General features: G+C 43.7%; 1 protein-coding gene across 1 annotated transcript; it reads right to left on the reverse strand.

Moving 5' to 3' along the window:
- Nucleotides 1-4,410: 4,410 nt before the first annotated feature.
- On the reverse strand, nucleotides 4,411-6,051 carry LOC124694957 (anthocyanidin 3-O-glucosyltransferase 2-like). The gene has a single exon (XM_047227877.1). It carries the CDS (start codon nucleotides 5,858-5,860, stop codon nucleotides 4,430-4,432), a length of 1,431 nt encoding a protein of 476 aa, XP_047083833.1. The 5' UTR covers nucleotides 5,861-6,051; the 3' UTR covers nucleotides 4,411-4,429.
- Between the last annotated feature and the right edge of the window lie 10,118 nt (nucleotides 6,052-16,169).

Below are 16,169 nucleotides of genomic sequence, written 5' to 3' on the forward strand. Positions count from 1 at the left end.
TCAATTCCCCGTCCCGACAGGGTGCCTGAACGCAGACTTCCGTCCCCCGACTCGAAGCTTCGCGATGGCGGCGGCGTTCCTCGGAGTCTTTCTGGAGTTTCGTCAATCGGTGTCGAAGATTTAGGTCACGAGGCATCTTATAGGCGAAGAGGCGGAGTCGGAAGAGTCCCGAGGGGCCCACTCCCATGCGGTGGGGTGACCACCCCTCGCGGCCGCGCCGGCCTATTGTGAGGAGGCCCTGGCCTCCCCGGCTTTCCCTTCCGGCTCCGTGAGTCTTCCAGTCGAAATAGAATTTCGTGATTTTTCTAGATTTTTCCGAGCACTTTGGTTTTTGGGCCTTTTCGAACAGTTAGTATCATCTTTGTATGCTCAAAGTGATAGCGTGGGGTGTCTAGATATTGGGAATGCGAACTTTAAGGAATGCTTATGCAGACATACACAATGAATTTGTGTTTATTATCAAATCGGAGAATGGTTCTGAGTAGCATAGTGAAGTGATAATATCTATGTATTCAATTATGATATCATTGTTGAGAGTGTCCACTAGTGAAAATAAGAAGCCCTAGGCCTAAACATCGAAACACCGTTTACAACCAGTTCTGCTACATATTTGCTTGCTGCCATTTTTATTTCAGATTGCAATTATCACTCATAATCATCCATATTACTTGTATTTCACTATCTCTTCGCCGAACTAGTGCACCTATATAACAAGTGTATTGGATGTATTGGGGACAAAAGAGACTTCTTGTATCGTAATTGCAGGGTTGCTTGAGAGGGATGTCTTTGACCTCTACCTCCCTGAGTTCGATAAACCTTAGGTGATCCACTTAAGAGAAACTTGCTACTATTCTACAAACCTCTGCACTTTGAGGCCCAACAATGTTTACAAGAATAGAAGCGTGCGTAGACATCAAACTCTTTCTAGCGCCGTTGTCGGGAGGTAAGGTAAAAGGTACTCACATCCTCTGGCTACTAAGTTCTCTAGTTGCTGGTGAGTGCTCGAAGTTATTTCCTTTAGATTCTGCAATTATATATTTTTGTTTCTTGTTTTTATTTTTACTAGTTAGGCTTAATGGAAAACAACAACAAAATTAGAGAACTTTATAGTATTTATCTTGAGTTAGGACATGAGGTGTTTGAAGAGAAAATTTAAAAACCTATAGAATTTTACTTGCATGCTAGTAGCAATGTTATTAGTATGAATTCTTTGAACACCATTATTGGTAATGCTCTGAAAAAGTCTAAGCGTGGGGAAGCTCGTTTTGATGAGCATGATATTTTTAGTCCCCTAAGCACGGAGGAGGAAATCTACTTTGATAATACTATGGCTCTAATATATGATGATTACAATGATGATTATGTTATTTTTAGTCCACCTATAGTTGAGGAGAAAACTAATTATGATTATAATATGCCTCCTATATTTGATGATTATATATGGTGGTAATAATGATATCTATTTTGTTGAATTTGCTCCCACTACAATTAATAAGAATGACTATGCTTATGTGGGGAGTAATAATTTTATGCATGTGGCTCATAATAAGAATTTTTTATGTTATAGTTATATTGTTGAGTTTATTCATGATGCCACTGAAAGTTATTATGAGAGAGGAAAATATGGTTGTAAAAGTTTTTATGTTACTAAAACACCTCTCTGTATGCTGAAAATTTTGAAGTTGCACTTGTTTTGCTTTCCTATGCTTGTTACTAACCGTGGGTAGACATACTTCTTCAGATAACGAACCTGTTCAAAACGAGGTACTATTTCATTTTTATACTACACGTGGCGACACTGAAGCTAATGATAATTTATCTTAACTAAATATTAGATCACGCCGATACTAAAGATGCATGCCTGCCATCCCTGCCACGACGAATGCAAATCCGGTCGAAATAAATATTAGAGCCGGCCAAGGAAATTAAAACAATATAATTATGCAAAACTTTTATACTCTTTACCTTATTTTTATTATATATAGCCTTATGGGTACATTTTTATCATTCAGATGCCATAATTAACTATAACAATGTTACATAGCATTAATTATAATATATTTTGTTATTTATACATTTATAATATATATATCACTTCAAAGTTTTCTTATACAAAACTTAAATTGTATGTTGTAGTAAGAGTTATCCTTCAACTAATTTCATAATTACACAAACTATATAGAGTATGCATATGTATTTATGTGATTGTATGTGTACTCGTGTATTCATATATGTATCCTAAAGATCACGATAGAGATAAAGTGTATAGTCAAATATCTTAGCACTAGTTCTAGTGTAAGTATAACTATCTAAACTTTTAGACCGTGAACAAAATGGTTGGAAAATGTCAAGCAATTTTGGTTTAGTAATAGGACGAGAACATAATTTGACTTCTTGTTTTATTAAAATGTCGCTAGCGCTCGATCAACCGAGAAATAGGCTAGCACTCGATCAATAGACCGAGAAATAGCCTACTTGATGTATATTAGTGACATTTTCTTTGGATCTTATCCACTTGGTCCCCTCCTTAATTTCTTATGAGATTTTTTTAATTAGACATTTTTTTTCAAAGGGATGCAAAAATTTCAAGTACACAATTTTTTTTTTGCATATATACATATGCAATTACTGATCCATGTGCAATTGTGCGTCTACTAGCAAAAAAAATGCATACATTTTTTGACATAAAATTACACGTACATGTGGAGATACCTTAAAACCGCACATGTATATGCACTTGCGCACATATGTGAAATTACATGTATATGTGCAAATACACTTAAAAAGACATACATATGTGTAATTGCGCATATACATGCAATTGCACGTAAACAATATAGGTTACCAATACACATATATGCAATTACACAACTATATGCAATTGCATTTAAGAAAAAAAAAATAACTGATGCAATTACAAAGGAATCAAAAATAGGACGTTACAAAAAAACCAAAAAGACAAACAAAAAGACCCTAGGTGTAAAAGGGCCCAACCAAAACGCAAAAATAGTAAAATATCTAATAGCCAGAGCACAAAATCAGCAGCAAAACCCAAAAAGATCAAAGAAAACAAAAGGTCTAATAGCCAATGGATTCTAGTCATTAAAAAAATGGGGCTAGTGATCAACCGTCGAGGACTAAGGTACTTCTCGGCTAACCTTGAACTAGCCACAATGGAGCATGGGACACACTCTTTCTCTCATCTCGGTCTCTCCTCTCCACCAATCCCCTTGAGAGACAGAAAAGAAGACCTAACTCGCCCCCCTCTCCTCTCCAGTGGCGTTGCCGGCCGGCGTGGACGAGGATGCGCAACTTGGGATGTACAGAGTAGAAGTAGGCCTAGTTTTATTTTTCCCTAGTGGAGTCTGGCGTTATGCCGCCGGGAAGCCCATCGTCAGACCTCGCGAGCGGTGTCAGGTGCTGGTTGGTGGTGATTCTGTTGGTTGTGGTGCTCCAGAGGATGGAGCCGAGCGCGGCCGCCGGTGTTGCCACTCCTTCCCCTCTAAATAAGCTCGTTTGCTCACCTCCAGATCTGGTGGTGGGTGGTTGGTAGATGCTGCTCTTTCTTCCTCCGCTGGCTATCGAAGTGACGGGAAAGGAGGTTGATGGAGTGGTGCTCGGCCTCTGGCTATGTGGCGGGGTTGTTGCTGCTTTTCTCAGGAGCTCACCAGTAGAGAACCTGCGCCGGTGAGGTCCAAGCTGCCTCTGCTCTGGTCGAAAGGCGACCCTCCTTGGTAATTCGGTTAGATGTGCTTCCTCCTGGCCTCGGGCCGTTGTGGAGTGTCTTCGGCTCCGGTGGGAGGCTGTCCAGAGTCGATCTCCCAAGTGGTTTGTCCCTGGTGGGATCATCGTTGCTCTCGCTATGGAGCTTGTGCTAGTGCTGCGGTGGAGAATAGCTCTAGGGACCCAATTGCTTTTCCATATTTCTCTACAAGGTCCTTGCTGTAAAATGTCAAGTTTGACTTGAATTTTCCTTTCTTTTATGGGCTTGACTGGAATTTGTATGTCCTGGGTTCTTCAAGACCCGCTCCCTGTTCAAAAAGAAAAAGCCAGAGACTGGCTTTTCAGAACCTGGGTGCATGTGAACCCACTTTTTCAAAAATGCGTTTGTGATGTAAAAACATGTTTTAAAAATCGAAACACGAAATGAATGCAAAGGTGATCTCAAACATGTGCCCTGGACATGAGTTTCGTGACGAAAAAACCTTTTATTTTGCCTCGGCAAAAAAGTGAAATTTTGCAGGGCTATATAGCAGTATATATGTGACATATTTTGTCTTTTTTAGATTCTGAAATAAAAAAGTGATTTCTCCGCGAAAACTTTCTACACACATGGAACATGCATACGTACCCCGTCATTTTTATTTCAGAATTTTTTAACATTTGGAAAATGCATTTCCCACCTGCTCTACATATCTGGTGATTACATTTACTTATTTGGGCGCTCTCCGTGGTTCCGAATATCCTCGAAGAGTCTGCCAAGCGCACAGTAGGAGGACCCTCCCTTCTCGACGGCCTTCCTGCACACGGCCTTCAATTCCGTGGCAGTCTCCCTCGCCTTCCTCCCGTCGTCGGAGTCGCCGTCCATGAGCACCTTCACGGCTCGTTCCAGCTCGGACGCCTCAACGAAGTTGTTCCTCTTCCTGTCCACCTTCATGGCCACGGCCGCGCCCATGTAGGCAACCAGCGTGAACGCGTTGAGGTGCTGCTCGGCGTAGAGCGGCCACGGCACCATCGGCACCCCGAACCACAGGCTCTCCAGGATGGAGTTCCACCCACAGTGCGTCACGAAGCCCCCCACGGCGGCGTGCGCGAGTATCTCCTTCTGCGGCGCCTTGGTCGGCCACACCAGGCCCTTCTCCTTCGTCCTCTCCAAGAACCCCTCCGGCAGCAGCTCCCCGAGGTTCGCGTCCGAGGGCTGTCGCGTGCCGGCTGCCGGCGGGCCGCGCAGCACCCACAGGAAGCGGTGCCCGCTGCGCTCCAGCCCGTGGGCTACCTCGTGCGCCTGCGTCGCCGTGAAGAAGCCTCCGCTGCCGAAGCAGAGCAGCACAACGGATGCCGGCGGCTGCGCGTCGAGCCACCGCACGCTCTCATGGGGCTTCTCCGCTGACGGGCTCAAGGAGAGCACGGGGCCTATTGGATAGACCGCCGGTGCAGCGACTCCACGCGTACACCGCCCGTCGGCGATGGCGGCAAGAAGGCTGTCCTCCAGCTCGGTTGCCGTGTTGATGATGACGCCGTCGAAGTCCATGAAACGCCTGCCGTGGTACACGAACCATGTGTAGTTCGGATTCTTCTTGTCCATCACCGGATTCGGGAGGGAAGACGGAGGCACCGGCGGCAGCCCAGGCACGTCCACCATGCCTTCCATGTCCTCGAACTCGACGGGGACCTCCTCGTGGAGCGCCGGCAAGCGCAAGAGGAGCGCGTAGAAGGCGGCGCCAGCGGTGCAGTACATGTACGCCCGCACGGCGAGCTCGCGGCACACGTCGACCAGCGTCGTGCAGAAGAAGTCGACGACGAGCGCGGCCACCGGGCACGTCAAGGCGGAGATGGCCGCCTTCACATGGTCCGCGTGGAGCTGCACATATCGGGAAACGAACTCCTCGATGCCCACGTAGTCCGTCGGGGGCTCGACGGCGGGGAGGTGGTGGAAGCGGATGGCCAGGCCGGATGCCTCTTCCCGGCGTATGTGGCCGGCGACCTCGGTCCTGTTACTCTCCGTCGGTGCCTGCATCACGAGCACCGTGAGCGACAGGGCGCCATCGCTGCGTGCAAGCAGCCGCTTGCCGGCGTCGAGCATGGACATCAGGTGGCCAGCGCCCCACACGGGCAACAGGACGACCGTCGGGGTTGCCATGGGTGGCTGTCGAGTAGGAGTCCCGGGGTTGCTTCTTGCTTGGGATCAAATCAGCGCGGAAGCCAGTGGCTGAAATTGCTCGGTTGTTGCCTTGTTGGTGGCTTTTGCATCTCTTGAGTGGATCACAGCTCACCGCGTGCATCCGAACACGGAGGTGGGCAGCGTACCGGGACTGCTCGTTATTCACTCCGACAGAGCTATAACACGTCCATGTGTGATTCGTACACTCTGCTACTGCATTAAATCGAATTTGCTGCTCGATAGGCAGGCCCGACATACTTTTAATTTGATGGGCCGATAACTGTAAAAAAAATCCACACGGGCTACCCTTTCCACTACTGCGAATAACGAATAACGGGAATACAAAGTCTTTTTTGCAACTCACAAAACACTCACGCAAAAAGAAGGGAACGGGAAAGAGGCCGCCCTCGCACCACAAGAAACCCACTCACAGATAATCGATATTGAGTATCCACTGCGTGACAAAAACCTAATGACACTAACGCAAACTGTAACAAGAAGTTTGGCACGTTCAAGAAACAACAGCAGATAGTTTTAGTAACACAACAGGTTGCAACAACTAAGATCATGGAGCTTGAATCATCATGACAGCAGACGACACTGGGGTGATGTTTGTATCTCGCCATCTCTTCACCCGCCTCCCCTAAGGCTGATGGTGCATCTCTCGGCCGTCTGGAGGGGCCGATGGCTCCGCCTAGGGCGGTTGCTACCACTCCGTCTAGGCGAAGTACGCGCCATGGTGTCGGCCCAGACGGGGCTGCGGCGTCGGACGAGGATTCGCTAGCTAGAGCGATGAGACGCAAGGAGACGACAAACCTCGACTTCTCGTATAAATAAAAGTTCTAAATCTTTTCTAACTTTCCCAACACCACTAATTAATGCGAATCTTAATAATGTGGGGGTTTCGTTGGGTAAATCTGTTAGTGCTATTTCGGTTTCGGCTAATGCTCTTAGACGTATGGAGTTTAATAGATTTAAACTCTCTCCTACGATTTCGAGTAAGCATGATACCTTACTTTCTAATGAAGATGATGAGGAAGTGTATTCCGTCTCAGACGGACAGCTTCTCACACATCTAGTTGGAGAGGTTTCGGAGGTTGGTTTGGATGATGAGACGCTGGGTTCATGTTATGAACTAAAAGCAGCGGAACGCAGATCCAGAGCTTCCTCTATTAAAAGAAATGGTGGGCCTAACAAAAAGGCAAAGGCAACTAAATCTCCTATTGTTTTCAAATGAATGGCATGTTTAGGAATAACAGAGGTCTTAAAGATTTGGCTAAACACTTACACATCGCTGATTGCATTAGCGAACATGGTCTTGATTTTATTGCCATATCCGAAACGGGTAAGAGGAATTACTCAACAAGTTTTCTAAATCGCCTTTCAGGCGGGGAAGACTTCGCTTGGGTATCCCGCCCACCTCGGGGGCGTTCGGGTGGTCTACTAGTTGGAGTCCGAACTTCTACTATGGAAATTTTAGATAATTCTGGAGGAGATTTTCATATAAAACTCCACATCCGGAACAAATATGATAATTTCATTTGAAGTTTGGTTTCCGTCTATGGGGCAGCTCAGGACGTTGCTAAACCTGCTTTTCTTCGTGAGTTGGTGAATCTAGCAAAAGATAATCCGCACCCCATCATTATCGGGGGCGATTTTAATATGCTAAGATACCCTTAGGAGAAGAGCAGGGGCAGGTTTGACACGCATTGGCCCTTCTTATTCAATGCCGTCATCGATAGCTTGGATCTAAGGGAGGTCTCAATGATTGGGAGACAATATACTTGGGCAAATAGCCTCCCAGAGCCTACTTACGAGAAGCTAGACCGTGTATTGATGGACTCAGATTGGGAACTAAAATTTCCCCTAGTCTCAGTACGGGTTTTGCCACGTACTGAAGCCTTGTCAGACCATGCGTCTATTTTACTTTCAACCGGGAACCCAATACCTCATTGTAGACGCCAATTCAAATTTGAACTTGGATGGATACAAAGGGAGGGGTTCTCGGATATGATTAAATTTATATGGGACTGCTGTCCACAACTGGCGCGTGGTTGACGTGGGAGGTTTGATGGCGGTTGACGGGCTTGATGGAGTGTCTTGATCCGTTCCCCGGCAACGGCGCCAGAAAAGTGCTTGATGTCTACGTGTGCTTCTATTCTTGTAGACAGTGTTGGGCCTCCAAGAGCAGAGGTTTGTAGAACAGCAACAAGTTTCCCTTAAGTGGATCACCCAAGGTTTATCGAACTCAGAGAGGAAGAGGTCAAAGATATCCCTCTCAAACAACCCTGCAATCACGATACAAGAAGTCTCTTGTGTCCCCAACACACCTAATACACTTTTCAGATGTATAGGTGCACTAGTTCGGCGAAGAGATAGTGAAATACAAGTAGTATGAATGAATATGAGCAGTAGTAACGGCGCCGAAAAAGTGCTTGCGAGCATGCAATTGATGGTAGTAATATTGCAGGAAGTAAAGATGCAGTAAAAACAAGTAAACAAGCGATGATTGCATTATTTGGAAACAAGGCCTAGGGATCATACTTTCACTAGTGGACACTCTCAACATTGATCACATAATAAATAAGTTCTCTTCCTTTGTGCTACATATACTCTTGTTTGATAATGAACACCATTCGTTGTGTAGGGCTACAAGAGCACCTCAATGCCGGAGTTAACAAGCTCCACAACATTCGGCATTCATATTTAAGTAACCTTTAGAGCATAATAGATCATTGCAATTTAAACCGAGTACTAACATAGCATACACACTGTCACCTTTACACTATGAAGGGGGAATAAATCACATCAATACTATCATAGTAATAATTAACTCCATAATCTACAAGAGATTATGATCATAACCTACGCCAAGTACTACACGATACACACACTGTCACCATTACACCGTGAAGGAGGAATAGACTACTTTAATAACATCACAAGAGTAGCACATAGACTAATAGTGATACAAAGCTCATATGAATCTCAATCATGTAAGGCAGCTCATGAGATCATTGTATTGAAGTATATAGGAGAGAGATTAACCACATAGCTACCGGTACAGCCCTTAGCCTCGATGGAGAACTACTCCCTCCTCATGGGAGACAGCAGCGGTGATGAAGATGGCGGTGGTGTTGATGGAGAAGCCTTCCGGGGGCACTTCCCCGTCCCGGCGGCGTGCCGGAACAGAGACTCCTGTCCCCCAGATCTTGGCTTCGCGATGGCGGCGGCTCTGGAAGGTTTCTCGTACCGTGGCTTTTTTTCGTCTCGAAGATTTAGGTCAGGGACCTTTAAATAGGCGAAGAGGCGGAGTCGGAAGGGGTACGGAGCCGCCACACAATAGGGCGGCACGCCCCCCCCTGGGCCGCGCCAGCCCCATGTGTGGGCCCCCTGTGGCTCTCCTCTGGTGGCTCTCGGGTGTTCTGGAAGCTTCGTGGAATTCTAAGATGCTGGGCGTTGATTTCGTCCAATTCCAAGAATATTTTCTTACTAGGATTTCTGAAACCAAAAACAGCAGAAAACAGGAACTGACACTTCGGCATCTTGTCAATAGGTTAGTTCCGGAAAACGCATAAAAATGACATAAAGTGTGTATAAAACATGTGTGTATCATCATAAAAGTAGCATGGAACATAAGAAATTATAGATACGTTTGAGACGTATCAAGCATCCCCAAGCTTAGTTCCTACTCGCCCTCGAGTAGGTAAATGATAACAAAGATAATTTCTTAAGTGACATGCTATCATAATCTTGATCATACTATTGTAAAGCATATGAGATGAATGAAGTGATTCAAAGCAATGGTAAAGATAATGACTAAACAACTGAATCATATAGCAAATTCTTTTCATGAATAGTACTTTCAAGACAAGCATCAATAAGTCTTGCATAAGAGTTAACTCATAAAGCAATAGATTCAAAGTAGAAGGCATTGAAGCAACACAAGGGATGATTAAGTTTCAGCAATTGCTTTCAACTTGTAACATGTATATCTCATGGATAGTTGTCAACATAAAGCAATATAACAAGTGCAATAGGTAAACATGTAAGAATCAATGCACACAGTTGACACAAGTGTTTGCTTCTAAGATAGAAAGATGTGGGTAAACTGACTCAACATAAAGTAAAAGATTGGCCCTTCGCAGAGGGAAGCAGGGATTAAATCACGTGCTAGAGCTTTTTAAGTTTTGAAATCATATAGAGAGCATAAAAGTAAAGTTTTGAGAGGTGTTTGTTGTTGTCAACGAATGGTAATGGGTACTCTAACTACCTTATCAACCAGAATTTCAAGAGCGGCTCCCATGAAGGACGTTATCTCTACCGAGCAAGGTAGATCATCCCTCTTCTCTTTTGTTTACACATGTATTTTAGTTTCATTATTTATAGATGACACTCCTCCCAACCTTTTGCTTTCACAAGCCATGGCTAACCGAATCCTCGGGTGCCTTCCAACAATCACATACCATGAAGAAGTGTCTATTTGCAAAATTAAGTTGCTTACTGATGAATCAGAGCAAAACATGTGAAGAGAATTATTAATGAAGGTTGATTAATTGGGGGCGGGGAACCCCATTGCCAGCTCTTTTTGCAAAGTTATTGGATAAGCGGATGAAGCCACTAGTCCATTGTTGAAGGTCTGTCCGAAGTAAATGACAAGATCGAAAGATAAACACCACGTACTTCCTCATGAGCTATAAAACATTGACACAAATAAGAGATAATAGCTTTTGAATTGTTTAAAGGTAGCACATGAAGTATTTGCTTGGAATGGCAGAGAAATACCATGTAGTAGGTAGGTATGGTGGACACAAATGGCATAGTTTTTGGCTCAAGGATTTGGATGCACGAGAAGAATTCCTCTCAATACAAGGCTTAGGCTAGCAAGGTTGTTCGAAGCAAACTCAAGTATAAAACGGTGCAGCAAGACTCACATATGAACATATTGTAAGCATTATAAGACTTTACATCGTCTCCTTGTTGTTCAAACACCTTAACTAGAAAATATCTAGACTCTAGAGACCAAACATGCAAACCAAATTTTAACAAGCTCTATGTAGTTCTTCATTAATGGGTACAAAGTACATGATGCAAGAGCTTAAACATGATCCATATGAGCTCAACAATTGCCAAGTATCAAATTATTCAAGGCATTATACCAATTACCACATGAAGCATTTTCTGTTTCCAATCAAATAGCAATTAACGAAGCGGTTTTCAACTCCGCCATGAACATATATTAAAGATAGAACTAAGAACACCAGTGTTCATATGAAAAAGCGGAGCGTGTCTCTCTCCCACATAAGGATGAATTTATTCAGAGAATAAAAATAACAAAACGAAAATAAAAGCAAACAGACGCTCCAAGTAAAGTACATAAGATGTGACCGAATAAAAATATAGTTTCAAGAGAAGAAACCTGATAAATTGTTGATGAAGAAGGGGATGCCTTGGGCATCCCCAAGCTTAGACGCTTGAGTCTTCTTGAAATATGCGGGGATGAACCACGGGGGCATCCCCAAGCTTAGACTTTTCACTCTTCTTGATCATAGTATATCATCCTCCTCTCTTGACCCTTGAAAACTTCCTCCACACCAAACTCGAAACAAACTCATTAGAGGGTTAGTGCATAATCAAAAATTCACATGTTCAGAGGTAACACAATCATTCTTAACACTTCGGACATTGCCCAAAGCTACTTGGAAGTTAATGGAACAAAGAAATCCATCCAACATAGCAAAACAGGCAATGCGAAATAAAAGGCAGAATCTGTCAAAAACAGAACAATCCGTAAAGACGAATTTTTTAGAGGCACTTGGACTTGCTCAGATGAAAATGCTCAAATTGAATGAAAGTTGCGTACATATCCGAGGATCACACACGTAAATTGGCAGATTTTTCTGAGTTACCTACAGAGAACCCTGCCCAAATTCGTGATAGCAAGAAATCTGTTTCTGCGCAGTAATCCAAATCTAGTATGAACCTTGCTATCAAAGACTTTACTTGGCACAACAATGCAGTAAAATAAAGATAAGGAGAGGTTGCTACAGTAGTAACAACTTCCAAGACTCAAATATAAAACAAAAGTATTGTAGTAAAATAAACACATGGGTTATCTCCCAAGAAGTGCTTTCTTTATAGCCATTAAGATGGGCTCAGCAGTTTTAATGATGCACTCCCAAGAAATAAGAGTTGAAGCAAAAGAGAGCATCAAGAAGCAAATTCAAAACAAATTTAAGCCTAACCCACTTCCTATGAATAGGAATCTTGTAAATAAACAAATTCATGAAGCATAATGCGACAAGCATAGAAAGATAAAACAAGTGTAACTTCAAGATTTTCAGCAAAAAGAGAGGTGTTTTAGTAACACGAAAATTTCTACAACCATATTTTCCTCTGTCATAAAGATTTTCAGTAGCATCATGAACAAACTCAATAATATAACTATCAAATGAAACATTCTTATCATGAGTCTCATGCATAAAATTATTACTACTCCCAACATAAGCATAATCAATTTTATTAGTTGTAGTGGGAGCAAATTCAACAAAGTAGCTATCAATATTATTCTCATCATCAAATATAGGAGGTATAGTATCATCATAATAAACTTTATCCTCCATAGTAGGCGGCACCAGAAGACCACTATCATTATAATCATCATATATGGGAGGCATATAGGAGATCATTTTCATCAAAACCGACCTCCCCAAGCTTAGAATTTTCTATATCATTATCAACAATGGTGTTCAAAGCGTTCATACTAATATTACTACTAGCATGCAAATAAGGTTCTATAGGTTTTTTAATTTTCGCATTAAACCATTCATGTCTTGACTCAGGAAATAGTTTAAAAAGCTCACAGATTTTTTCCATTATGCCTTACTAGTGTTTAACAAGAAACAAAAAGATGCAATTGCAGGATCTAAAGGAAATAGCTTTGAGCACACACACAACGACAACAGAAAAGTACTTAGTTACCTGGGACCGGATTATGAGTGCCTTTTACCTTTCCTCCCCGGCAACGGCGCCAGAAAAGTGCTTGCTGTCCACAACTGGCGCGTGGTTGACGTGGGAGGTTTGATGGCGGTTGACGGGCTTGATGGAGTGTCTTGATTCGTTCCCCGGCAACGGCGCCAGAAAAGTGCTTGATGTCTACGTGTGCTTCTATTCTTGTAGACAATGTTGGGCCTCCAAGAGCAGATGTTTGTAGAACAGCAGCAAGTTTCCCTTAAGTGGATCACCCAAGGTTTATCGAACTCAGGGAGGAAGAGGTCAAAGATATCCCTCTCAAACAACCCTGCAATCACGATACAAGAAGTCTCTTGTGTCCCCAACACACCTAATACACTTGTCAGATGTATAGGTGCACTAGTTCGGCGAAGAGATAGTGAAATACAAGTAGTATGAATGAATATGAGCAGTAGTAACGGCGCCAAAAAAGTGCTTGCAGGCGTGCAGTTGATGGTAGTAATATTGCAGGAAGTAAAGATGCGAGTAAAACGATGAAACAAGCGATGATTGCAGTATTTGGAAACAAGGCCTAGGGATCATACTTTCACTAGTGGACACTCTCAACATTGATCACATAATAAATAAGTTCTCTTCCTTTGTGCTACATATACTCTTGTTTGATAATGAACACCATTCGTTGTGTAGGGCTACAAGAGCACCTCAATGCCGGAGTTAACAAGCTCCACAACATTCGGCATTCATATTTAAGTAACCTTTAGAGCATAATAGATCTTTGCAATTTAAACCGAGTACTAACATAGCATACACACTCGTCACCTTTACACTATGAAGGGGGAATAAATCACATCAATACTATCATAGTAATAATTAACTCCATAATCTACAAGAGATTATGATCATAACCTACGCCAAGTACTACACGATGCACACACTGTCACCATTACACCGTGAAGGAGGAATAGACTACTTTAATAACATCACAAGAGTAGCACATAGACTAATAGTGATACAAAGCTCATATAAATCTCAATCATGTAAGGCAGCTCATGAGATCATTGTATTGAAGTACATAGGAGAGAGATTAACCACATAGCTACCGGTACAGCCCTTAGCCTCGATGGAGAACTACTCCCTCCTCATGGGAGACAAGCAGCGGTGATGAAGATAGCGGTGGTGTTGATGGAGAAGCCTTCCGGGGCACTTCCCCGTCCCGGCGGCGTGCCGGAACGGAGACTCCTGTCCCCGGATCTTGGCTTCGCGATGGCGGCGGCTCTGGAAGGTTTCTCGTACCGTGGCTTTTTTTCGTCTCGAAGATTTAGGTCAGGGACCTTTAAATAGGCGAAGAGGCGGAGTCGTAAGGGGTACGGAGCCGCCACACAATAGGGCGGCGCGCCCCCCTTGGGCCGCGCCAGCCCCATGTGTGGGCCCCCTTTGGCTCTCCTCTGGTGGCTCTCGGGTGTTCTGGAAGTTTCGTGGAATTCTAAGATGCTGGGCGTTGATTTCGTCCAATTCCGAGAATATTTCCTTACTAGGATTTCTGAAACCAAAAACAGCAGAAAACGAGAAGCGGCATTTCGGCATCTTGTCAATAGGTTAGTTCCGGAAAACGCATAATAATGACATAAAGTGTGTATAAAACATGTGTGTATCATCATAAAAGTAGCATGGAACATAAGAAATTATAGATACGTTTGAGACGTATCAGGGACAAACCAGTTGCTGGGAACAACCCAATCCAAAGGTGGAATAATAAATTGCGCTCGACGCGTAGATACCTTGGGGGTTGGTCCAAGCACATGACTGGTGTACTAAAGAAAGAGAAACTCAGCCTATCATCAAAAATAGATGATCTGGAGGCACTCGCCGAGGTACGACCGTTAACTACGCAGGAGATTGATCTTAAAAGTCAACTCAATGCAACGTTAGCGGGTCTACTGAGGGAGGAGGAACTCAAGTGCTACCAAAGATCTAAAGCCCAATTTTTGCTGGAAGGAGATTCGAATACGAGATACTTTTATAGTGTAGCCAATGGCAGACACATAAAGAAACTCATTCATTCTTTAGTCAAGGAAGAGGGCGTGATTGAAGGTTGATGGCGCGTGATGCACACGTCCGTTGGGAACCCCAAGAGGAAGGTGTGATGCGCACAACAGTAAGTTTTCCCTCAGAAAGAAACCAAGGTTATCGAACCAGTAGGAGATGAAGGCCACGTGAAGGTTGTTGGTGGAGGAGTGTAGTGCGGCGCAACACCAGGGATTCCGGCGCCAACGTGGAACCTGCACAACACAATCACAATAATTTGCCCCAACTTAACAGTGAGGTTGTCAATCTCACCGGTTTGCTGTAAACAAAGGATTAAACTTATGGTGTGGAGAATGATGTTTGTTTGCGAAGAACAACAGAAAACAGAGATTGCAGTAGATTGTATTTCAGATGTAAAAGAATGGACCGGGGTCCACAGTTCACTAGTGGTGTCTCTCCAATAAGATAAATAGCATGTTGGTGAACAAATTACAGTTGGGCAATTGACAAATAGAGAGGGCATAACAATGCACATACATATCATGATGACTACTATGAGATTTACTTAGGGCATTACGACAAAGAACATAGACCGCTATCCAGCATGCATCTATGCCTAAAAAGTCCACTTTCGGGTTAGCATCCGCACCCCTTCCAGTATTAAGTTGCAAACAACAGACAATTGCATTAAGTACGTGCGTAATGTAATCAACACAAATATCCTTAGACAAAGCATCGATGTTTTATCCCTAGTGGCAACAGCACATCCATAACCTTAGAACTTTCTGTCAGTGTCCCGGATTCAATGGAGGAATGAACCCACTATCGAGCATAAATACTCCCTCTTGGAGTTACAAGTATCAACTTGGCCAGAGCCTCTACTAGCAACGGAGAGCATGCAAGAACATAAACAACACATATATGATAGATCAATTAATCAACTTGACATAGTATTCCATATTCATCGGATCCCAACAAACACAACATGTAGCATTACAAATAGATGATCTTGATCATGATAGGCAGCTCACAAGATCTAAACATGATAGCACAAGAGGAGAAGACAACCATCTAGCTACTGCTATGGACCCATAGTCCAAGGATGAACTACTCACGCATCAGTCCGGAGGCGGGCATGGTGATGTAGAGCCCTCCGGTGATGATTCCCCTCTCCGGCGAGGTGCCGGAGGCGATCTCCCGAATCCCCGAGATGGGATTGGCGGCGGCGGTGTCACGGTAACTTTTCTCGTATCGTGGCTCTCGGTACTAGGGTTTTCGTGACGAGAGAGAA

Source organism: Lolium rigidum, chromosome 3, assembly GCF_022539505.1.
Source record: "Lolium rigidum isolate FL_2022 chromosome 3, APGP_CSIRO_Lrig_0.1, whole genome shotgun sequence".
Taxonomy (NCBI): domain Eukaryota; kingdom Viridiplantae; phylum Streptophyta; class Magnoliopsida; order Poales; family Poaceae; genus Lolium; species Lolium rigidum.

Excerpts from the sequence above, each read along its gene's own strand:
- LOC124694957 (XM_047227877.1), bottom strand. The coding sequence starts at position 5,860 with ATGGCAACCCCGACGGTCGTCCTGTTGCCCGTGTGGGGCGCTGGCCAC.